Source organism: Elephantulus edwardii, unplaced genomic scaffold (genome assembly GCF_000299155.1).
Source record: "Elephantulus edwardii isolate Elephantulus edwardi_28Jun2011 unplaced genomic scaffold, EleEdw1.0 scaffold00017, whole genome shotgun sequence".
In the NCBI taxonomy this organism is placed as follows: Eukaryota; Metazoa; Chordata; class Mammalia; order Macroscelidea; family Macroscelididae; genus Elephantulus; species Elephantulus edwardii.
Window position 1 is genome coordinate 20,486,583 of NW_006399767.1, and position 26,454 is coordinate 20,513,036.

Sequence of the window (26,454 nt, forward strand, 5' to 3'; positions counted from 1 at the left end):
GACATCATGCTTGGGAGGGTGGAGGGACAGCGCAGGAGGGGAAGACCCTCTATGAGATGGATTGATTCGGTGACTGGGGTAATCGGGATGGGTGTGTCAGAGGCAGTGCGGTTGGCGCAGGATAGAGCAGGGTTTATGGCTGTTGTGCATAGGGTCGCTATGAGTCGCAAACGTCTCGACGGCACGTAACAACAACAACAACATCCATTTTCTCTAGTTCGTCGGCTGTTTTCTTCCACCAACAAGATCCATCGCTTTCTAAGGAAATCCTAGTCAAATGCATATAAATTTGTGTATGTCTGTATCTTCAGTGTCGCTTCTCTTCAGCACAGGATCTGTACAAAGTGCAAATCTAACACAAAGAGCAGAGCTGGGAATCATTATGTGTAATCATAGCTGGGATCAAGGTGGGAGCCCGGCAGGTGGAGTGCTGTCTCTGGTACACTAGTTCCCGAATCTGGAAAGAGCAATGTTTAAAACACAAGTCTTAAAATAAATCTTGATGATAAAAAAATAAAAGATACATCCTCTACTAAAACGGCCTCTTAAGACAGCAACCTTATTTCTGCATGGATGACACCTTCAGGTCTCATATTCAGGTTGATAAGTGCTGTCAAGATGACGACTCATAGCAACCCTATGAACCATGAATTTGAACCCTGTCCTATCCTGTACCATCCTCATCCTCTCCGACACACTCATGGCCTGGTGGGCTACTGGGTAAATTTGCCAGCTTCTCCTCAGGAGAAAGACGCACATTCTCCTCCTCAGTGATTTCAGCCTCTGAAAACCTGCTGGAGGGTCAGCTATGAATCAGTTCCAACTTGATGACAATGAAAGGTTGAGTTCTACAGGGAGAGGAGTTATAATTTACAACACATATTTTTTTTTAGGATGAGATAATATTCCCTCCATAATAGTGTTCATTCCATGAATAGGTTTCCTTTGAGACCAGACCTCTTCAGGGGTCACTGTTTTCACTCTGCGTTTCTCTCCATGGACATCTGTGAGGAGCTAAATATTTCTTACCAGCTTCTTTTCTGCCTCAGACAGGGCCTTGGCTGCAAATTCTATCAGGATTTCACCTGCTTAAGTCCTTCAAGGGTTGTAATCCAGTCCTGACTCACAGCCTCTATTGAAAACATCATCCATATTGAAGAATAAGACTTAGAATTGTGAAATATTCTGAAAATGACATTCCAATTAAAACTTGAATCAAACCATTATCAAGCCTCTATTTGCTTTAATGGAGCAATTTCATTTGGTTGAAGGAAATAAGGCGCACTGCCAAATTAGAAAACCTGACTTTTAATTTGATCAAACAAAGCAATCACACCGGAAAAGAGAGCTACATGTTTTAATGTGCATAATACAGTTATTTTAAGACAATACATGATTCTGCATATTGCTGTCTTTCTTTAAACTTAATATTTACAAACCATGCCATTCAGTTCAATCGGAGAAGTCGTTCTTGGAGATGGCATAAGAGATTAATTCCAACATGGTCTCAAAAACCTTAGGAAAAGTGAGCTGTGACTTATCTGTAATATTCTGACCTCTGTGTTAATATTGGAGTTCACAAAGCTTTCCTCTGAGTCAATTTTGGGATGTGTGTGCCCTGTTAGTCCTAGGTCAGTGAGCTCTGATAACTATTATACAGAGACAACATATAGTTGATAATTTCTTACTGGGTTTGAGTAAAAGTGAGAGAAGGAGAGAATTGCTAAATATAATTACAGGCTATGAGGCAAAATCCCTTGGAGTTTGACAGAGTAACTCTCTAGCTTGTCTAAGTGAGACAATCAAGCTCTTTTCATTACCAAATGCCTCTCTGCTTTTTAAATTAGACACTAAGGGAGGCTCTTATGTGCTCATCAGTCCTCTCTGGAATGGCCACCATATGCCAAGCACTGCTCTAGGTAGGATGGCCCCCAAAGATGAAGAGGTCATCCATGCACTCAAGCCGCTTGGTCTAGTAGGACTGTGGAGGGAAACAGAGTAGTTTATCGAGGACATTTCTAAAGTGCTTTGCCATTATGACTTAACCACTTGTCAGAGAAGATGTCAGTGAGAAAATGAAGTGGAAGTTGATTCTTGAAGGTTAAGTAGGAGTCTGTCAAATGGAAAAATTCCAGGTAAAGAAACAGCATGCGCAAAGGGACGGCAAATTCCACTAACGGGGAGGCAACGGTGGCATACAAGGTTACAATAATAAAGGTGTTATGTTTGGTGGCTAGATATTCTCGAGTGAGCACCAGCTTGTGGTGGCTTTGTGCAGAGCAGAACAAAAGGCCGCCCAGTCCTGCACCTTCTTTGTGACGGTTGGCATCCTTGAGTCTAGTATAGCAACCATTCTGTCATGTCTTCCACGTATGGGGCACATCTCCCAGGACTACCCTTGGTAATAATGCTTCATTGTGATGCACAAGTTAGAGAGGCATGATTTCTCAGCATCTTGAATATCTAGTTACTGAGTTTCAGCTAGATTCTGTGAATGGGGGATGTCACTGACTACTGAAGGAAGCACTATTGAGTTGTATTTGTATCTTAAAGGACTTGTACAGAGTGCTAAAAAGTCCTCATAATAATCTGCAAGAAAAATTGGTTAATCAGAATAGCAAGTTGAAGATGATTCTTCTTTTAAAAAGCTATAGTTTTATGAATTAAGAAAGGTATTTGTCAGGGTGGTATTCCTTCTTCATACTTATCCAATCTGTATGCTAAGCAAATAATTTGAAAAGCCAGATTATATGAAGAAGAATATTTCATCAGGATTGGAGAAAGACTCATCAACAACTTGCATTATGTGGATGACAACATCTTGGTTTTCAGAAATTGAAGAAGACTTAAGCACTTATCAAAGAAGATTAAAGACTATAGTCTTCAGTGTGGATTATATCTCAACATCAGGAAAACAAAAATCCTCATCATTGGAACAACAGGCAACATCATGATAGAGAAAAGTTTGTTGTCAACCACTTTATTTTGCTTGGATTCTAGGGCAGCAGCCGTCAAATGAAACACGATACAAATTTTGTATGCAAACCAATATAAAACACAAATAATTAAAAAAAAATCAAAAGATGTGTTGCACTGGGGACATCTGCTGTCAAGGACCTCTCCAAAGTACTAATGAACAACGCTGTCATTTTTAATGACAAAGGTGGGCCCAATTCAAGCCATGCATCTGAATTGCTTCTGAAAGTTGGACAATAAGTAAAGATCATAGATGATGAATCTATTCATTTGAAAGGAGGTATTGGAGAAGAGTACTAAATTCTCATCCCACAGACCATCAGAAGAACAAGCAAGTCCATCTTGTGAGACGTGTAACCACAGTGGCTCCTTAGAGGCAAGAAGGATAAAACTTCATCTCACAAACTCTGGGCATGATTTCAGGACAGGTCAGTCCTTGGGAAAAGACATCATGTTGAGAAAGGTTGAGGGACAAAGAACGAGCACGGCGGAGATATAACAATAGCTGAGGATAGCACAATTCTCTATTACTCATAGGACTGCTGTGAGTCAATCATCTCAAGAGTACATAATAGCAGCGATACAGTTTCAGGAAAGCTGAGATTGCCTAGTAGGAAATGGTCAGGGTCATAACGTCCCTAAGAACAACAGACAGGAGCCTTGCTCTAGCCTGTGCCATCTCCACAACCTCTGCCATGCTCAAGCTCACTGCTGTAGTCACTGTGGAAGTTTTCTGGGCAGCAAAAGTGGGGCAATATGTCACATTTGTAGGGGTAGATTCACTTGATTTGATCAGTGTCTAATTATGTGCTCTTACATTTTAAATGCACGGGATGCCATGCTTAAGTAGTAAAATGAACATTTTGTGTGCTTGCCAATCAGTAGGATGACCACAATAATAAAGTCTAATTCTGTTCCTTCTAAGTCACTCCATGAAAACATAGTTTCCATTCTTCATCTTAAGTGTATGTGTGCTCATGTGGCGTGTTGGACACTATATTTCCAAGAAGAGGATTTGGAATTAAATTGACCCTATTTTATTCTATTTTAAAATTCACCACTGATCTATGAATCTAGAAGGCCATAATACACAAAGCATGAATCTTGGTCCCAATCATCCATCTGCACAAGTTGAAAATTAAATTTTTCCATAGCTTTTAAAATCCTAACTAAATTGCAAATTTGACCTCACTCCATACTGCACTCAAGACAGTGTCAAGCACATCAGATGAGGAAGAGTCTGGATCCTCTTTTGTGTAATACATCTACTTCACAATGTCCATCATTATGAGGAAGCTCTGAAGAACAACAATTAAGAGACCTGACAACACTCGACAAAGAAACACTACCTTCTATCTTCTCCCTACTGCGGAAATGAATGACCTTGGCTAGCTAACTTCAGAAATCAGTCTCCTAATGTTCAGGGAGCTTGAATGGCCAAGAGGTAAGAAGCTGTACTCCAATCCCAAAGTTACACGGTTTGAATGCACCCAGGAGAAAGATGGAACGTGTGATTTACTGTCTCTGAAAACTCAAGAGTCAGTTACGGCTTGATTGCAATTCGATGGCACATAACAACAATCTAGAATGCACATTGCTGTTAGTTGCTGTTGAGTTGGTCTAACTCATGACCACTTCATGTGAAAAAGAAGGCAATGTGACTCAGTCCTACTTCATCTTCACAACTGTTGGAATGCTGAGTCTATTGTTGGGGCCACTGTGTCTTTAAAATGATGTCTAACCAAGAAGATTTACCTTCCACTACTATATTGAATAAAAGTCTCTTGTGACCAGTAGTATTTTCAGTGACTAATTTCTAAAAGTAGATCTCCAGCATGCTTTTTCTAATCTTTTCCAGGTGGCACCTGTGAAACAGAGGCTTCCAATATTTGAAATAGCATAGCTATTTGAAGTACCATCATAGCAACATGAAAGAAAGCCACCACAGTAAAACAAATCGATAGAAGGGTGACAGAGCACACACTGCCTTGAGCTCTTAAGGATAAGAGGATATAGATCTAAAATACATATACAAGTACAAAAGATGTCATCCATTCCTTCTCTCATGGAACTTAAAATGAGATAAAGGTTGAATAGCATTAACATTTCTATAGGCTTTTTTTTAAAAGCAATTAGGTGCTGTTACGCAGATATTAACTCATGGTGATTTCATCGGTCCCAGAGTAGAACTGCTCATAGCATTTTCTTCGCTATCATCTTATGGAAGCAGATCACAGGCTTTTGTTTTGTTTGGGTTTTTTGTTCCATCTTATGGCTAGATAGATCCAAATCATCCTTTATGTTAGCAGTTGAGCACAAACCATTTGTTTCACTCAAGGGCCTTATAGGGAGAACTAGTGGCATAATGAGGGAGCTCTGGTGGCTTAATGGGTAAGGAGTTGCGATGTCAAGCCAAAGCCAGAGGGTTCTAATCCACTAGCTGCTCCATGGAAGAAAGATGGACAAGCTCTTCCTACAAAATTTAAAGCCTCTAAAAAATCATCTTAAGAGTATGTCTGAAGCTTTTGAACACCAATAATTGAAGGCCAGATGAGCTGTGGGATGACATCAAGGATAGCATCCATGAAGAAAGCAAAAAGTCATTACAAACACAGAGGAGAAAGAAAAACTCAAAACATGTCAGAAGAGACTGAAAATTGCACTAAAGCTTTGAGAAGGGAAAGCATATCAAAGTCAAGGAGCTGAACAGAAGACTTCAAAGGGCAGCTTGAGAGGACAAAGCAAAGTATGATAATAGAACATACAGAAAGTTGAAATTGGAGTATAAAAAGGGAAGAACTCGTTCTGCATTTCTCACCTAAGATAACTGAGAGACAAATTTAAGCCTCAAGTTGAAATAATGAACGACGTTATGGGAAATATCTTGAACGACCCAGGAAGCATCAAAAAAAAGATTGAAGGAATACACAGTCATTGTACCAAAAACAACTGACTGACATTGAAAGATTTCAGGAAGTACAATATGAGCAGGAGCCAAAGATCATGAAGGAGGAAGTGGGAACTGTATTGAAGGCATTGGCAAGAAAATAAGGCTCCAGAAATTGATGGGATACCAATTGATTTATTTCAATTAACAGATGTTGCCTGAGATGCACTCCCTAGTTTATGCAAGAAAAATTCAGAGGACAGCTCTCTGTCCAACAGCTTGTAAGAGGTTCACATTTATTCCCATTCCCAAGAAAGGGGATCCAATAGAATGTGGAAACTATCAAACAATATCATTAATATAAAATGCAAGCAAAATATTGCTGAAGATAATTCAAAAACAGCTAGAACAATAGACAGAGAACTGCCAGAAGTTCAAGCAGGATTTAGAAGGGGCTGTGGCACCAGGGATATCATTGCTAATGTCAGATGGATCCTGGCTAAAAGTAAAGAATACCAGATAAATATCTATTTATGTTTTATTGATTATGCAAAGACTCTGTGAATCATAACAAGTTATGACTAATATTTATTAGAATGGGAATCCCAGAGCACTTAATTGTACTCATGCAAAACCTTTATCTAGACCTGGAGACAGTTGTGGAAACAGAGCAAAGGAACACTGTTGTTGTTATGTGCTGTGAAGTCACCTTCAACTCATAACGACCCTATGTATAACAACTTTGAACCCTGCTCTATTCTGAGTCAGCCTTACTGTCTCTGACTCACCTATCCCCATTAGCCCAGTTACTGAGTCAATCCATCTCATCAAGGGTCTTACTCTTTTGCGCTGTCCCTTTTCCCTTCAAAGCATAATATCCCTCTCTAAGGACCAGTCCCTCCTTGCAACATGCCTAAAGTATGTCAGACAGAACTTCAGAATCCTTGCCTCAAAGGAGCAACTTGGTTTCACCTTCTCAAGGATGGGCCTTTGTTCTCCATGGTATATTCAATACTCTTCTCCAGCACACAGCTCAAAGACATCAGTTCTCCTTCTATCATCTCTAGTCAGTGTCTAGCTAGCTTTTTGATGCATAGCATGTAACTGTGAAGACCTAGTCTGGATCAGGTGCACCTTATCTCCAGACTGACATTGTTGCTCTTCAGTACTCTGGAGATGTCCTTGATAGTAGATGTTCCCAATGCCATTTCTCTTTTGATTTCCTGACTCCTGGTACTAAGAGTATTGATTGTGGAGCCAAGGAAACTAAAGCTCAAGGGAACATTACATGGTTTTAAATTAAGAAGGGAGTATGCCCAGGTTATAGTCTCTCTATATACTTACTTAATCTGTATACTGAGCAAACTATTCAAGAAGCAGTAACCTATGAAGAAGAATGGGGCATGAAGATTGGAGGAAGACTCATTAATAAACTGCATTATGCAGATGAGACACAACTGTGCTTGCTGGAAGTGAGGAGGACTTGAAGTTCTTGTTGAAGAAAAATCAAAGATCACAGCCTTCAATATGGATTGTCTCTCTACATCAAAAATGCCAACATTCTTACCACTGGACCAATAGGCAACATCATGATAGATGGAGAAAAGTTTGAAACTGCCAACATCTTCATCTTACTCAGATCCACAACAAACACCCTTAGAACCAGCAGTCAGGAAATCTGCATTGCACTGGGAAAGTCTGCAGTCTGGTATCCTCCATTATTATTGAGGAGTAAGGATGTCAATTTGAGGATTAAGGTACATCTGATACAGGCCATGGCCTTTCCAATCCTTTGCTATGCATCTGAGAGCTGGACAATGACTTAGGATGACAGAAGAATTGAGACCTTTGAGTACTGAATATCCAAAAGAACAAACAGATATGTCTTAGAGAAGGTGCAGCCAGAGCGCTCCTTGAAGACAAAGATGATAAAGCTTCACCTCACATACTTCAGGCATGTTGCTAGGGGAGGGCTATTCCTTGGAGAAGGACATGATGCTTGGAAAGGAAGAAGGTCAGCAAAGGAAAGGAAGACCCTCAACCAAGTGGACCAACACAGTGACTGCTGCAGTGGGCTCTAGTGTGTTAAGAGGTGTGAGGATGGCACAAGATAGGACAAGGTTCAGATCTGTTATTCACAGGGTCACTATGGGTTGTACTTGACTCAACAGCACCTAACAGCAACAAAAACAACCAACTGTAGTCCAGTACAATTCACAACAACCCTATGAGACACTTCTGACTTGATGGCAATGAGTTTTAATAAGTAGCATAGGAGGTAACATGTTCAATTGTTAAACGGAAGGCAGGCAGTTTGAGTTCACCAGCTGCTCCACTTGAGAAAGTTGGACAGTCCCTAAAAAAGATTTACAACTTGAGGACCTAATGAGAGTCACCAGGATTTGGAAATGAGTCAGTGGCAATGAGTTTGTTTAGAGATCTTAATGGCTAATGAGATAGAAAAAATTATAAATAAATTAATCTGAGGCTTGAGAGTGGAGGGTGAGTTACTATTCCCCCATTTAGGGAATATGGAGTAGATATATATTTTTTGAAGTCTTATTTAGGCTTTGTGAAAAGAAGAGTACGCATGATCTTGTGGCATTCTAACGGTAGTTAATCCACTGAATTGTTCATTATTAAATTTTGAAATGAGTGTCCATCTTTCTTAGTGACTGCCAACTCTAATGAAATTTCTTTTAAAAAATGTGATTTTTCTGATGCCTGTATACTTTTAAAGATCTCTTGATACATTTTTCTTTTAAAAAAAGCTTGAAAAGTGGCACCCTTGTTAGGATATCAATTCACATATAATATTCCTTAAACCAAATTTCAATTATTTTGGTGGTGGAAAAGTGATTCATTTGTTCCTATGCTTGACTCTGAAGTGAGAAACAAAAAGTCAGGGAAAGTCTTCAACAATAACAACCTTCTGTTCTTCATGAGAGTTTACCACCCACATGATAATTTTGGGTGATTTGACTATTCAAACACCTGAATTATATGTGGTCTAACTGAGATGTTTAAAAATCTTTTTTCCTTCAAACCCATAAACTCTTAAGACACTTGTTAAACCCCACCAAAAAAAAAAAATTAAGAAATCACTTCTAAACTAGAATTATGCTTTGGAAATACAAGTCTAAAGTAACATTTGTCATGTCTTAATTCTTATAGTTGCCATAATCTGTTATTTTGGCAAACTGCTGTCTTATTGTGGTCAAACTTATGCAATCAGTTGGATTTAAAAAAGCTGTAGAGTCTTTTTTTTTTTTTTAGAGTCTTTTAAGTGTCATTTCACACAAGGTTTTTAGAAAAGGTGGTAGAAATTACTAATCAGAAAGTATGCTCTTCTTGATTTTGTGAGAATTAAGTTGGTATTCCATAAGATGGTCCTATACCCAAATAGGCAAGATTTTTTTTCCCCTTTAACAAACAAACTGATCCTTTTATAATGGACCTTAGGTTGTGTAGTATTTCATGTCCAATTAGTTACTAAAACTCCCAGAAGCATCTTCGAAGATGAAGAGAAATAATGTTCCTGCCACAAGTTTATGACAGGCAGTTTTTCCCCCAAATGAGAAGCAAATGGAGTTCAGTGGTAAGTTAAACAAAAGGCCAGAAGCCATTAAACAAAGATTGGCTTGATCAACCCAATTGAATAAAAACACAACGGGTACCCTTCTTGAATCTCTGACAGATTCTTTAAGGCAAAACTCTTGAGCTTTGTTCAAAATTAGACTCACCAGAGAGGCATTTTATAACTCAGAGGACCAGTTCATACCCTAAATGAAATCATGCGGGATTTTTGGAATCTCATGCATCAGCACTTTTAATTGCAGGGCTTTTTAAGTTTTAATGTTCATCACTTAGGTTGTTGTTATTATGTGCTGTTGAGTTGCCTGCAACCCATAGCGACCCTATGTACTAAACTCTGCCCTGTCCTGAGCCTGTCTCACTGACTCCAACACACCAACCTCCATTTCACCAGTTACTGTTTCAATTCATCTCATCCAGGGTCTTTCTCTCCTGAACTGTCCCTCCACCCTTCCAAGCATGATGTCCTTCTCCAAGGACTGGTCTTTCCTGACCATGTGCCCAAAATATGTGAGATGGAGCTTCAAGATCCTAACCTCCAAGGAGAAACTTGGTTTCACCCTCTCCAAGACAGACCTGTTTATTTTCTTGTCAGTCTATGGTATGTTCAAGTGTCTTTTCTGGCACCACAATTCAAAAGCATCGATTCTTCTTCTGTCATTTTTAATCACTGTCCAGCTCTCTGAAGCATAGCAAGTAATTGCAAAGACCATGGCCTGGATTAGGTGTACCTTAGTCTCTAGACTGTCATCACTTAGGTAGTGGGGGTGAGAGCTTCTCAAAATGCAGGCTGTGATTCAATAGGGAGCTCTGATGGCCTAATGGTAAGAAGCTGTGCTGTAATCCTAAAGGCACCTGGTTTGAATCCACCAGCTGCTCCAAGGGAGAAGGATGAAACTTCTCCTGTGAACAAATTTACTGCCTCTGAAAACCCACTGAAGGATCAGCTATGGACTCAATGGCACACAACAACAATAACAACAGGGTAAAGCCCAAGATTCCGCATTTCTATCAAGTTTGCAGGGGATGCTGATGCTGCTAGGTGCCCAGGTTCTGATGGTCTAAGGCTATGGGTCTTCACGTGTTAGAATGACTTAAGGAACTTCTAAGAAAACTGCAGGGACTCTAGAGGCCTCCTCCACAGAGATTTGGGTATAATTGCTTCAGGGCCTCAGGTATTCCAACTTAATAATCACTCTCCAGGTGATTCAAACATGAGGGCAGGATTGAGAACCACTGCTCTGATCAAAAGATAAATGAGACAGTCCTTGACAGCTCACTCACTGCCTCAATCTTATTTTATGAACAAGTTTGGCAGGTGGGAAAGAAAATCACTGATAGCGCAAGCAAAATACTAGGATGGTTGTCAGTGGTATGGGACCTTCCTTGACACACATGAATTCTCGGAAATGTCATCAATCCAAGCCACTGTTGACTCCTGAAAAACCAACGCACAAAAAGACAGCTGGGACTAACTCTTTTGTCAACTGTGGGATCAGCTAAGCCATTGTTTCACTTCTCAAACTGTAATTCCCCTCCCTACGCTGATTTTTGTTGTGTACTGTCAAGTTGGGACTGACTCACAGCTGACCCTCCGTGGGTTTTCAGAGGCAGTAAATCACACAGGAGGAGACTACCTCTCCTTCTTCTTCAGAGAAGCTGGTAGATTTGAACTGCATGCCTTTGGTATGGCAGCTGAGCTCCTTACTACTAGGCAACTAGAGCCTTGTACACTGATGTTGTTATTGTTAGATGCTGTCATGTCCAGTATATTTCACAGCAATCCTATAAACAACATGCCTGAAGTATGAGAGATGAAGCTTCATCATCTGCCTCCATGGACCACTCTGGCTGCACCTTCTCCAAAACATCTGTTTGTTCTTTTGGCAGTCTGTAGGATATGCGTCCTTTCTGTACTGATTCAAAGATCTATAGTGGTGCACTGACTAAAGCACACAGTTCCTAATGGGAAAGTAGGTGGTTCAGACCCATTAGCTGCTTTCTGGGGGGAAATGAGCAGTCTGTTTTCATATAGATTATAGCTTAGACATCCTTTGGGGAGCTCTGCTTTGCTCTATGGATCCCCATGAGTCAGAATCAACAAGATGGAATAGGTTTGGGTTTTTGTTTTCCATTAACCTGAGCTATCACTCCTCCATTTCCTCCTAAACCTTTCCACAGTTTCCTCTGGCAGAGTTCTATCTCTTTACAGAACCTTCTCTACACTTTCCTGTCTTGACTGGAATCTGACTCAACTTTCTATTCTATTTCTATTTGTTTCTCTACCCTGTATAATAACTTCCACAGCTCTGACACATCTTCTAGCCAAGTACCCATCACCTCATTGTCCCTGTGACATGCCATTCTCCCTAGCACCGTGCCCTTTCACTGAGGTTTCTGTCACAGAATCCCCTTCATCATTCTGACTTCCCAGTTTCTTGACTTCATCATATCTCATGACTTTCTCCTTAACTCCATCTTTTTTCTTCATTTTTTCCCTTTTTGTATTTATTTTCTAGCTAAACTTTAAATCACTTTCTCAGCAAACTCCCAAATCTGGATGAATCCAGTGCCAGCCTTCTTAGGCCTACACTAGATTGCTGAATGATCTCAGAGACCATCACACAACTGTGCCGTCACCACGGTTTACCATGTTCAGCCTGGATTTTGAAACTCACCACACACTCCTATAACTCTTAGGCCACCCTATTATCCCCCTTTTCTTGAACTTCTGTCACACTCCTTAAATCTTTTCTCAAACTCCCTCTTGCTCTCAAGATGACTTCATTTCCTTCTTCAAAGAGAAGAAGAAACCATCAGATAGATGAGGATGCCCTGAACTTCTTGTCACCAAAGTACTGAATCACTTGCATCAATCCTTCCTTCTCACAGGTATACCTTACTTCACTCACCCTGCCAAATTGGAGGTTTATATGAACCCTGCAAAGAGTAAGTCTATTAGCACCATTTAACCAGCAGCATGTAATAATTTGTGTCTCTTGGTCACATTTTGGTAATTATCACAATACTGTAAACTTTTTCATAAGGCTACTGCATACTTCATAGTCTATGGTATACTACAAGCATAATTTTTATATCCACTGTGCTGGTATGTGCCATGAAGTTGGGACTGACACATAGTTGACCCTCGAGTAGGTTTTCAGAGGCTATTAATTGCACAGGAGGAGATTGTCCAGCCTTATCCCATGGACTACTGGTGGATTTATAGTGCCTGTCTTCAAGATTGCAGCACAACGTCTTATCACTAGACCAATCCAGCTCATGTGACTTCATTGACTGCAACATTTGCTTTATTACAGTAGTCTTGAACCAACCTGCAATATCTCTAGTATCTATTTGGACTCTTGTTCCAAAGGTTGAGCTGCCTCTCTACCTGCCTGAAGGAAACCTATTCACTGTGATTATAGACAGGTATCAGCCTCTCCTATCATGTTATCGATGCTTTAATGTCTTTGCACTCTCTCTTTCTCTCTCAGTATATGAATATACTCAAGCACCTCAGATCACTAAAAAAAACCAAAGAAAATTCTTTCTTCTTAAAATGACTCCTTCAACTTGCTTTTTCTCTTTAAAGCCACATTTCTTGAAATATCTCTATTATTCCTATTCACTTCCTGCCTCTCCATTTGTTCATCTCCCATCTAGTCACCTCAAAATCTTCCTCTTTCTTCCTATCTTCTAACCCATTCTACTGAGACTTCTCTTGCCAATAGCTCCATGTTGATAAAACCACTTTGTGATTTTGGCCCTATCTTGACCTCTGACAGGACCTGTATTATTTACTACTCTCACTTTCCTCCTTCTTCCATGGTTCTCTTCTCTGCTTGTGTGAATACTAGAGACCATTTAAGAGAGTTTATGTACAACAATGAAAGAATTTTTTAGGTAATCTGCATAATGGTGATGCAGAAGCAAACAAAGCAGAATCCTGATGAGGATGGTCTGAGAGGCAATGGTTGTGACACCGATGAAATTTGGGGGCAGATGGCATCTACACTGACCATCAGAAGTGAGGGGTCAGAATTCTACACAAAGACTTTAGGTCAGTTGGGAGGCTATTGGGATAGTGGACATTAATAACTGCATCTGTGAGCATGAATAAGGTCACCATTTGAAGGATGTGCAGAGAAGAGACCAGGGCCAAGAGCAGAAAGTTACATGAGAACCAAGTAAAGGCTAAGACAGAAGTCAAGGCATGAAAGAGTTCCAAGAATCAGCATCCTAACTATAGCAAGGCCATTGGATTTATTGGTCTCGGAGAGAGTAGTTTTAGAATGCTGAAGGCTGCCTAGATTATAAAGAGCTGAGGGATAACTGTATGCAGAGACTAGACTTACAAGAGGTACAGTTATAACTAAGGCCAGTGCACATGAAGGCAATTTGCTGTTATTCATTCTGCAGGAAATGACATAGTTTAATAAGCAGAGATGAATTGAAGGCTGCTAGAGATATTTCTTTGGAAGAAAGATGATCCCAAAAGAGTGATCCAACAGAATGTGGAAATTATAGAACAGCATCATTAATATCACATGCAACTAAAATCATGCTGAAGTAATTTTAAAAGAAGTCATTTTAAAATGGTTGTAAAGAAAGTGGTTGCAGAAGTACATAACAGGGAACTCCTAGAAATTTAAACTGGATTCAGAAGAGGGTGTGTAACAAGGAATATCATCATTGATGTCACATGGGTCTTGTCTGAAAGCAGAGAATGCCAGAAAGATATTTACCTGTATTTTATGAACTATGCAAAGGACCTGACTTTGTGGATCATAAAAAATATCATTGAATTTTGGGAATTCCAGGATACTTTATTATACTTATTTGGAACCTGTACACAGACCAAAAGGAAGTCTCATGGTTTAAAATAAAGTTTACATCAGGGTTGTATTTTTCACCACATCTACCAAATCTGTGCTCAGCAAATCATTCAAGAAGCCAAACTATATGAAGGCTTGAAGAAAAACTCATCAACAACCCAAATTACTAATTATTAAGTGAAGAAAATCAAAGACTTTGGTATGAATTATACTTCATTATTAAGAAAACAAAAGTCCTCACGGCTGTACCAAGTAGAAACATCATGATAAATGGAGAAAAGATGGGAATTGTCAGATACTTTATTTACTTGATTCCACAATCAACACCTACTAAAGTTTTTGTTATTAGGTGCCATCAAATCAGTGATGATTTACAGCAATCAAAAAACAACACATCAGACCCTTGCCCTATCCTGTACCACTGTCACAATCTCCATCATGTTCAAACCCGTTTTTATAGTCACTGAGCTAATCCATTTCATTGATAGTCTTCTTCTCTTTCACTGACCCTCTACCCCATGAAAGTAGCAGTTGAAAAACCAAAGGACATATTATATTGGGCAAATATGTCCCAGGCCCTAAAGTGTGGCACTGGATCAGGGAGTATTTTGTTATGCTGTGCATAGAGTTGTTATGACAACTGACTCAACTATACCTACTAACAACAACAGAGGCATTTCTATGAAGCTTTGGTAGCATAGTGGTTAAGCATTTGGCTTCTAATTAAAAGGCATGTGGTTCAAACCCACTAGCCAGTACACGAGAGAAAAGTGTGGCTATTTGCTTCAATAACAATTTACAGTCTTGGAATCCTTATGGGGCAGTTCTGCCCCGTAGGACAGCTGAGAATCAAACAATAACAACGGATTTTGTTTGGTTTGGTTTACAGGAATTTGGAAGATGCTATAGTCCTTCCATAATGCTGTGACTGATGTTAGTGCTATCATTCAACCTGAGGTTTAGGACCTTGAAGTCCATTATTCTGGATTCCATCAGACACAGAGAGGCACCACTGCTTAGGCAAAGAGTATATAGTGAGTCATTGTGATCTGAAACCAACTCACTGTTAACAGACTTTAGTTTGGGTTTTTATGTATGAGGCAGTTTGTTTATGTATGATTACAGTTGTTTTAGGTTAAAAGAAAATCTTAATTTCTTCTAAGGGAGCTCTGGTGACCTAGTGCCAAGGAGTTGTGCTGCCAGCCCAAAGGCAGGTGGTTCGAATTTACCAATAGCTCCATAGGAGAAAGATGAACAGTTTCCTCTTGCAATTTACTGCCACTGAAAACCCGCTGGAACATCAGTCATGAGTCACGTTTTTTGAGGGTGCGTGTGTCTTTTTTTTTTTAAATTTAAATTTATTCTTAATTTACAGAGACTTTGGATTTCCATTCACTCATTGTTGCATTTTTCTCCCCTCCCAACCCTACCTCCTAGTACACTACCCTCTTGGAAAGGTAAAAGAAAAATTCTTTCATTATTTCACAAATCCTCCCGCAGGTCCACTCCACTATGCAGTCTTTGCTCTAGACTCCTGACATGACAAAAATACCTAATAACATATCCCTTTTAAACAGTTTTCTCCCTCACTTGTTTCAGCACAGTATACATTATTGAACCCATCTTTCTCAGTCTCTCCCCAACCCCAAAGTCAGTCCTGTTTTACAACAGTGGCACCATGCAGTATTTGTCCTTTTGTGACTGAGATACTTCACTCAGCATAATGTCCTCCAGGGTCACCCATTTTAAATAATATTGCATGAGTTCCTTGTTTTTCAATGCAGCATAGTATTCCATTGTGTGAATATACCACAGCTTCTCTATCCGTTCATTTGTTGATGGGCACTTAGTTTGTTTCCAACTCCTTGCTATTGTGAACAAAGCCACAATAAACATGGGTGTGCATATATCTGCTTGGATGTCAGTTATGGTCTCTTTGGGGTATATTCCCAGTAGTGGAATTGCTGGGTCAAATGGTATCTCTATTTGCAACTTTTTGAGAAAGCGCCATACTGCCTTCCACAGTGGTTGCACCAATGAGTCACTTTTGATTGGCTGGCACCATTGTGCCAATTGGCAGCATCAGAATGGATGGGGAAGAGATTGAGATTGTTCACAGCTTTAGTCTGCTTGGCTCCATGGTCAACACTCTTGGCACCAGCAGCTAGGAAATTAAAAGACGTATCATGATGAGAAAGTCTGCTGTTGGGGACCTCCAGAGTACGGAAGAACAATGGTGTCACTCCGCAGAATAAGGTGCGCCTGATACAGGCCATGGCCTTTGCAATCACTCGTTATGCATCAGACAGCTGGACAATGACTAGGGAGGATAGAAGGAGAATTGACGCCTTTGAGCTTTGGTGCTGGAGAAGAGTACTGAGGGTACCATGGACTGCTAAGAAAATGAACAGGTTCTTCCAGGAGAGGGTTAAACCAGGCTGCTCCTTGGAGGAAAGGATTCTGAAGCTTCATCTGACATACTCTAGACATGTTGGAAGGAGGGACCTTGGAGAGGGCTGTCATGCTTGGGAGGGTAGAGAGACAGCACAGGAGAGGAAGACCCTCTATGAGGTGGATTGATTCAGTGACTGGGGTAATGGGGGTAGGTGTGTCAGAGACAGTGAGATTGGCACAGGACAGAGCCAGAGCAAGGTTTAGGGCTGTTGTACATAGGGTTGCTATGAGTTGCAGGTGGCTCAATGGCACATAACAACAACACAACAACTTCTAGTCTATAAGCTTCGATAACCACAGGTATACTTATCTACCTTAACAAACAGAAGGCCTCAGTAACTACCCTAGTAAGCATTCAGACATGACTGCTAGCTGAGGCTGTTGCCTGAAAAACACACACACACTGGCAAGCAGTCGTAGAGTTTTTACAGTGAACATAAGATAACGGGGCCAAAATTACCTATCTCCTTGCTTCAGCAATATCCCTTCTAAAGGAAAATCTTGATTTGTATTAGTCAATAAGTTGTCACTGACATCTGCTATAACAGACTGCTGTGGCTTGTCAAGGCACTAAGAGAAAATCAGAAAAACTACCGCCATTTGGCATTAAAATAGCATCAAGCTCCAGATTGAGTTAAACATTTGGGAAATAATGATATTGCACAGCTCAATCGAATATAGAGGTGTGAGACCCTGCAAACACGTTCTGTTTCATTAGCAGCACCTGTGAGTCATACCCAACATCAAAAGGCAAAGCAAGGCTATCAATTATGAGGTTCTGAAGGGCAGTCAATACCCTAGCTTGAAGCTAGGCTCATTACGACTCATATCCTTTGCATTAGAATACATCCCCACAAATGCAGTACACATATACACCACCACCACTTCCACCACTAATACTATCATCACTAAAATCTATATTCTACGAATGTAATGGGCTGAGAAGGTATACTTATGAGGAAAAGAAATCTTTTGAGAACTTTGAACAGCACAATCTTAGACAATATATAAGAGCTCAGGAAAATCCAGTGCAGTAAGAAAGTTTTCCAGGGGCTGAGAAGTCAACTGGGAGGCAAATCCATGTGCAGAAAAGCTGTATCCATTGAACAAATATCACAGAGTCACAGATAGAGAGAGCTTGGCTATTTTAATAATCAAATCTAATTGCTGCCTAGTTAAACTCATCAATTGCTGCAAAAATAATCATGCAGGGGGCCAAAAAGACCAGATTAGCTCTACAGTGGCTGACTCAACATTTTCAAATATGACATAAAATATCAGGCCACCCAGAAGGCAAACAAACAGCACCACAAAAGAGCAGGAGCTCAGGCTCTGATGGGGGCGGAGCAGTCAAGCCATGTCACCTGTCCCTGGGATGGCATAGGCTTCAAAGTCACCTTAGGCCTGAGGAGCAGTTGCTACAGTCATAATGGAAGCCACACATCAAACTATAAGGGATGTCATATTTTAAGACAACAAACTTAACAGTCCCATGGGAATACCACTAAGGTTGAAATGTTTTATAAGCTGTTTTGTAATCTAGGGGATCTTGACAATACACTTCAGATGATACTGTTTTCTGTTTGCAAACAGCATTGTGTTTTCTAGAAATGCATGGTGCGCGCGCGCGCGCGCGCACACACACACACACACACACACACACACTTTACCAACATTTACTTCAATGTTCTAAGCTAAAATAACACCACAAAAGAACTTAATTTATTGAAGGGTCTGGGTTAGAGTATATAAAACATAAGAGACACATTCATGTTGAGAAATTGTTTGTTGCTATCATAGAGTGGCCAGAGAGTCTCTCAGGTGGAAAGGACTTTTATCTGTTTGCACACCACTGGTGAACATGGACAGTTGCTGGAATCTTTATGTTTTCTAAATCTGGCCAAGTGATGTGGAACAGAAAGTAATTTGTCCCTCATGTCAGGAGAGGGAAAAGGAAGTAAAGAAATGTTTGGTGTGAGAGAAACATTGGTTTTCAGTTTTTTAATGCTACGGACAGAAAACAATTGTCGGTAAATGAGACAGAGAGGAGAGAGAGAGAAGGAGTGTATGTGTGTGTGAAGGAGTGTGTGTGTGTGTGTGTGTGTGTGTGTGTGTGTGTGTGTGTGTGTGTAGAATGCTTAAGGAAGTACAGGGCTTTTCCAAGACCTACAGTGCCATAAGAGAAAGAAGTAAAGTTTTTCTTGAAAAACAGAGGTGAAGAAAAGAGGGAATTAATATCAATTACAAGTAAAACAAAAATCTAAACTCCAAAATAGGAATATAGGGGAATTTCTTCAACATAGTGAAAAGCATGTATGCAAAAACAAGAGCCAACATTGTTTTCAAAGGAGAGAGATTAAAGGCATTCCCTTTGAAAACAGGAACGAGGCAAGGATGCCTACTATCATTTCTCCTATTCAATATTGTATTGGAAGTCTTAGCAATAGCAATAAGATAAGAGAATGAAATAAGAGGTATCCAAATTGGCAAAGAGGTGGTAAAATTATCTCTATATGCATATGATATGATATTATAATTAGAAAACTCTAAAGGCTCAGCAGGAAAACTACTGGACATAGTGGACCATATCAGTAAAATAGCAGGGCACAAAATCAACATACAAAAATAAATTGGATTTCTCTATAATGACAAATATAGAAACAGAGCTAAGAAAAACAATACCCATCACAATAGCTAACCACAAGATCAAATACTTGAGAGTAAATCTAATACACAAAAGACCTATACAAAGAAAATTCTAAAACATTACTACAAGAAACAAAAAGAGAACTGGAGAAATGGGAGAATATACCATGCTCATGGATAGGAAGACTCAGTATTGTAAAAATGACAATTCTGGTGAGCTCTGGTGGCCTAGTGGCAAGAAGCTGCCCTGCAATCCCAGAGGTGCATGGTTTGGATCCACCAGATGCTCTGCTGGAGAAGGAGGGACAATCTCCTCCTGTACCAGTCAGATCTGAATTGATGGTACACACACAAAAATAAGATTTTTTTTTAAAAAAGACAGTTCTATCAAAGGCTATCAATCAATGCAATCCCAATGCAGATATATAAATTCCATTTTTCAACAAGATGGAAAAGAACATTTTCAATTTTATCTGGAATGGAAAAAGACTCTGAATAAGTAAAGCACTTCTGAAAAAGGAAAAAATGTAGGAGGTATCGCAATCCTTGATCTCAAATCCTATTACACAGCTATGGTAGTCAAGACAGCATGGTACTGGTATAGTGATAGACACATAGATCAATGGAATAGAACTTAGAACCCAGAAATCAGCTCATGTACCTATGGTCAACTAATTTTGACAAGGAGATGAAATCAGTTAAGTGGGGAAATAACAGCATCTTTAACAAACAGTATTGGTAAAACTGCCTACTATCTGTAGAAAACTCACTCAAGACTCACACCTCACATCATACACAAAACAAACTCAAGATAGATCAAAGACCTAGGAGTAAAATCAAAGACTATAAACTTCATCAGGGAAAATCTTGGAAGAACTCTAGAAGCCCTAATCCACAGTATGAACAGTCTTCCAGGCATCATGAAAAATTTACAACCAGGAGAGAATAAAATAGATGAATGGGACATTCTGAGAATAAGAGGAATATGCACATCAAAAAACTTCTCCAACAGGGTAAAAAGGCAATGCACAGACTGGGAAATAATATTTGGCAATGATATATCTGATAAAGGACTAATAGAATCTAAAATTTATAGAATATCCCATCACCTCAACAAGAAAAAGGTGAACAACCCAATTGCAAAATGGACACAGGACATTTCACCAAAGAAGACATTCAGATGGCAAATAAATGCATGAAGAAATGTTCAAAATTCTTGGCTACCAGAGAGATGCAAATCATATGAGCTATCTTCTCACCCCAGCAACAATAGCAAAATTTGAACAGAGCAGCAAACAACAAATGTTGGCAAGGTTGTGAAGAGTTTGGAACCCCTATGCACTGCTGGTGGGAGTGTAAAATAGTGTGACCACTATGGAAGGTGGTCTGGAGCTTTCTCAAAAAGTTGGAAATAGAAATACCATTTGACCCAGCAATTCCATTACTGGGAATATACCCTTAACAAACCAGAGCCACCATCCAAACAGCTATATGCACATCCACGTTTATTCACAACAGCAAAGAGATGGAAGCAAAAGTGCCCATCAACAAATGAATGGACAGAAAAACTATGGTGAATATGCATATATATATATATATATATTCTCATAGTGGAATACTACACAGCACTGAAAAACAAGGAACTCATAAAACATTACACAACATGGGTAATCCATCTATGGTTACCTATATACTGAGTGAAATATCTCAGTTTTAAAAGGACAAATATTACATAACACCACTGTTATGAAACAGGACTGGCATGGAGCATTTGAAGGAAACTCGGAAAAGAGGGATAGACAATAAACACTGCATTGGAACAGATGAAGGAAAGAACTGTCTAAAAGGAATATATGATTAGGTATTATTCATATGACAACAGTCCAGAATTAAGAAGTACATTGCAAAAGTAGACTGGGGAGGGGTGGGGCAAGGGAGAAAATTGTGTAACAATGAATATCTTTTTTTTTTAAGTGAACTGGGAGAGGAGGAAAGGAGGGGGAGGGAGAAAAACATGGCAACAATGAATGGATGAAAATTCAACTTTTCTGTAAACTTTTGTTAAAATCATAGTTTAAAAAAATCTAAATTCATTGTGGTTGAGTAAATCGTGACTCGTAGCAGCTCTATAAGACACAGTATAATTATCCTACTGACTTTCCAGGGATGAAATCTTTAAGGAGGCAGATTGCATCATCTTTCTCCTGTAGAATGGCTGGTGGGTTCAAACTACCAACCTTTGATTACTAGCCAAGTACTTGATCATTGCACCACAGAACTCCTTTATATGAATAAAGGCATAAGTTTATTAGATGTTAACAGAAATGTTTATTTACTTGTATTCACATCACATATTTTCTTTGAGTAGTGCTCTCAGGTAGTACGAATGGATACAGCATCTGACTGCTAACCAGAAAGGGCCTCAGAAGAAAGGCCTGGAAATCTAATTTTAGAAGTCATCAAAACTCCTGTGGTGTACCATTTAACACACCTTGAGTCATCACGTTGGAGCTGATATGACAGCAATTGGCTACTGGGTTTGCAGTTAGTATTTCTTAAAAAATATTAATAAAGATCAGCTCATTAATTATTTACTACTTGAAGTTAATCACTCTCTCTTTTTCTCTTCCTCTCCTCTCTTTCCCTTCCCCTCCCCTCCCCTCCCTACCCCCACTTAGGGAGCTCTAGTGTACAAACTATCCGAAGGCTAGCAGTTCAAATTCACTGGCTGCTCTGAGGAAGAAAGATGGCTAATCTCTTCCCATAGGATCTACAGCTTCTGAAGACCTGCTAGAGGGTCAGCTATGAGTTGGTTCTGACTCCATGACATGCAACAACAACACTCTTGAGTATGAACTAACTTATAGCTGACTCTCCTCTGAATTTTCACATGGCAAGTGACTGCCTATTCTTTTTCCTCTTGAACTGTCAGAGAGGCTCAACCTCAGGGTTAGCAACACAGCTCCTTGCAGACTATACCACCAGAGTTCCCTTTACATTTCTGAGTGAGAAAAACCTCACTATCACAGAAAGAAACCATGTGCAGTAACAGATGACTTAGTTATGCGTGTCTAGGGAAAGCCAGGATGAATCAAATTTACTTCTTTGGTTTCTGAATATTTAAAAATACAGTAATGACCTTTTTTTTTTTTTAAATCATTGGTCCTTATCCCTCTCTTGAACTCCAAATTCTCCACACCTCTTCCCTTTTGAATGTCCTTTCAGCACTGCCATGGCAAATCCAGTGCTACTCACCTTTCCCCCACCTATCTCTTCCAGTGATATCTTGTGCCTTGTTTTCAGCCTAAACCATGATTTGTTGTTAGTAGTGCTGTCATGTCAACTACAACTCAGAGACTTTAGGAAAAACAGGCTTGAACCTTGCCCTATCCTGTCCTATCCTCACCATCTCTGGAATGCTTAAGCCCATTATTGCAGTCGCTGTGTCAATCTAGCTTGTCAAGGGTCTTCCTGTCTTTCTCTGACCTTCCACCTTTCCCAGTGTGATGTCTTTTCCAAGGACTTGCCCCTCCTGACAATATACCCAAAGTATGTGAGATGAAGTTCTACCGTCTTTACCTCTAGGGCTCACTCTAGTTGCACTTCTCCCAAGACATATTTGTTTGCCTAAGCCACCATCACTTTTCATTTAATCACTCCAAATCTATCCCCTGCTCTGCACCTGGTTAAGACATTGCCCTCTCTCCTTTGGCCTGTTAAAGTTTTTGCTCTGGGTTCCCTATTCTGATTTGCCTGGGAGTACTTTCTGATTTTTGATGGAAGTACCTTTCCTTGACTTCATGATAAAACTCAACTTGAGGCTTTAGCCCACTGTTCTCTTATTTTTCTTCTGTACTTTATTGACTGCTTCCTGTATAAAGCTCTTCCTAAGTTCTACCTTGGAAAAATTAATCTTTCTGTCCTCTGCATTAACCTTAGCACTTAATTCTTACACTGGTGAAAGTACTTATCACATTGCATTAAAGTTGCTAATGTATCTTTGTTACTAACCTCCTTCAGGACAGGGACCCCGGTCTCAAATCTCTAGTGGAAGTACCAGCAGAGGATCTGGAGAATGGAAGGTGGTAAAATAATTCTTCCCAAATGCAAAGCTATTTCTTTAGGGGGACCAATTAAGGCATTACCTGATCACAACCTATCCAGATTGAGGACCAATAGAAAGGGAAGAAACTCACAATAGACACATGAAATCTGAGAAACATAAAAATATATTACCTTACATGCACACATGTTTTTTTAATACAGATGCTCAGGAAAAAAAAGGGGGAAATGAATTAAATCTAGGACATTTCCGTTACATATCATGTCCTTGATATAATAATAAACAACATACATATAATTTGGTATGCTCATAAAAGTTATCACAGTTAGTGTTTTAAATTTAGAATTTTTAAGGCAATTAAAAATGCATGAAATGAATGAAGTATGCACATGAAGGATGATTAAATGTTTGCTTTTAAATTATTCATTGGAGTGTTATGCAAAGAAAAACGCACAAATCATAAGTGTGCACCCTGATTAATGTTCACCAAGGGGGATACAGCCAGGTAACAAGCATCCAGATCAAGGAACAGGGCATTCCCAGAAGCCCCGAGCCTCCCATCCCGATCACTGCGCCTCACCACAGTCACTTCGATCCTAACCTCTAACAGATATACGTTCTGCCTGTTTTAAAGACTTTGTGTGAACGGCATCATCTGGTCTACAATGTTTTCTGTTTTACTCCCATCACGTAACATTGTTTTATTAAATTAAGCCATATTGCTGCGTGTGCCATAATCCTAAAAAAGCAATAATTCACTCTAAAATCTCTAAGTCTGAATGTTTTTAGATTGCATTACAAATGGAGGTGAAGAATGCTAAATCATAAGGAATCTGATGCCTTTTCATTTTTGTCAAAAATTCTTTGCCGTAAAACCATTCACACCACTTGTTGTTACTGTCATTAGGTCCTAACCAGTCCCCACTCACAGCAGGCTCTGTCCACAGCGCGGTGAACACGACGTTGTGCCACAAGATCAAATTTGTATTGCTGTAGGACAAAAACACCACCACCATGGTATTTCTGGATCTTATAAATTCAGTGACATCAAATTAGTCATTTTCTCAATAAAAATTTCTAGAATAAAGGAACAAATGAAACTAAATAACAAAAAGATTCTAAAAAAGAAAGTGAAGGAGAAATTATCCCCACAGCTCCCTAAATACAACAATGATGATTTTTTTTAAGTAAGTCTAATTTTCTGGACTCTAGTAACAATATCTGCATCTTTAGTATTTTCACAGGCATTTTGAAGTTCGTATATAAGAGACACCTAATTATTTCATATGTTCTAACCAAAAAGCAGCAATGAGTTTGAGGGTGTTGGGAATTGTAAGGATGGCACAGAATAGGACAGGGTTCAGATTTCTTGTCCACAGAGTTGCTCTGAGTCATACTCAACTCGATGACACCTAACAACCACCACCACCACCACCACCACCTCCACAAAATGAAGGCTTGCTAAAAAGTGGGTGGACAGTAATAGGGAAGGTTTTGTTGGCACCATCCTGTAGAAAAAAATATAGTAGGAATGATTTAGAAGAATTCAGCTTGCATTTACAAAACAAATATAGAAGGATTTCCTTCCTGTGCCCTATAACCTTTGAAAAGAACATTCTAGCAGTGGGCAAATTGTCCTCCTATATTGTTTTATTCAGAGTTTTGGTGGCATAGTCTGTAGGGAGTTGTGCTGCTAACACAAGGGCCAAGTTTCCTTGGCAGTTCAAGCCCAGTTATACGTCTGAGGGAGAAAGATGGGCAATCTCTTCCTGCACAGATTCACAGCCTCCTGAAAATCCACTTGAAGGGTCAGCTATGAATTGGTTCGGACTCAACAGCAATGAGTGAGTGTCTGAGTGACATTTGTCACACAGTGCTGCTCTCCAGCTACATACACACCTGAGATTTCCCCATTTTCCTCAGAGTACATACCTTGGGGATTAAAGAAGCCAGTCATCCAAAACACATTAGGTCTCCCTTCAAATATCCAAGTGGAAAACTGAGCATTTCTTTCCAAAAGTTCAGTAAACCAGAAGCCGAGGGTAGATGAATCCCAGGACACTCTCTTCCAGATCTGAGGTATCCGGGCATCGTACATATTGTCCAGTGCATCTCTCAAGTTCTGAAAATGAGAAGCTGAAGGATGTGAACAAGAAAAACCAACAGAAGATAGAAGTAATGATTGCGATATTAGTAAGGAGCTCACCTCACTCATAATGATTGTCCCTTCAATGGCCAATTTTAAATCACACAGGCTACTGCGAAGTATTGAAATGACCTTTTGCATTCTGTCAATTTCTTGCCTAAGAAATATGTTCATTGAGTTAAGATGCCCCATCTTTATCAAGCGAGCTTTTACCTAGAATGAAGCATACAAAGCAAGAAAAGAGATTTTTTTTTTTTTTTTAGTATCTGTCATTTCTCTTCCAATGTCCTCCCCTTTCTCACTTCTTTGTCTTCCTTTTGGATACAGCTGACCTCCACCAGCCCAAATGAACTCTAAACCAGCTCTTGCAGAACCAAAGTTGCCATTAAATTCTCCATTCTCTGGGCTTCAAAAACTACTGTTCAAGTAAGATGATTTTTATTTCCTACTGATTATACTCAGTTGGTAATTGGAAATGTATTTAAGATACTGAAATAAAATTGTACCTTTTCCCCCATTCAAATGATTAAGTACTTAGTGTCAGCTAAATGTTCTTTTGCTTCTAATCTTTATAAGAATACAATTTGAAATACGTCCCCCCCAAGTGCCTTTATTAGAAATATCACAGAAGGTTAATGCAATCAAAATGGTTTCAGAAACAGTTAACAATGAATGTGAACAGCCAGTTTCCTAAGATATCTGGTGCCTTAGTTGGAATGTTTTCTAATCTAATCAATGAAAATATTTGACTTTGTGGGAGGGCTACTAGGCACCTGTCATTTGTTTCGTTTTGTAGATCATTTATTGGTCATTGCAAAGAGATCAATTTAAAAGCCACTAGTTGTCGGAA

At 39.6% G+C, this 26,454-nt stretch overlaps 1 protein-coding gene across 1 annotated transcript in view; it reads right to left on the reverse strand.

The window, feature by feature from the left end:
• The window catches only part of DNAH8 (dynein, axonemal, heavy chain 8), a 555,032-nt gene that overhangs the window by 3,787 nt on the left and 524,791 nt on the right, over window positions 1–26,454 (reverse strand). The window contains 2 exon segments of the mRNA XM_006882162.1: window positions 25,391–25,580; window positions 25,665–25,817. Coding sequence (XP_006882224.1) covers window positions 25,391–25,580; window positions 25,665–25,817 — 343 coding nt within the window.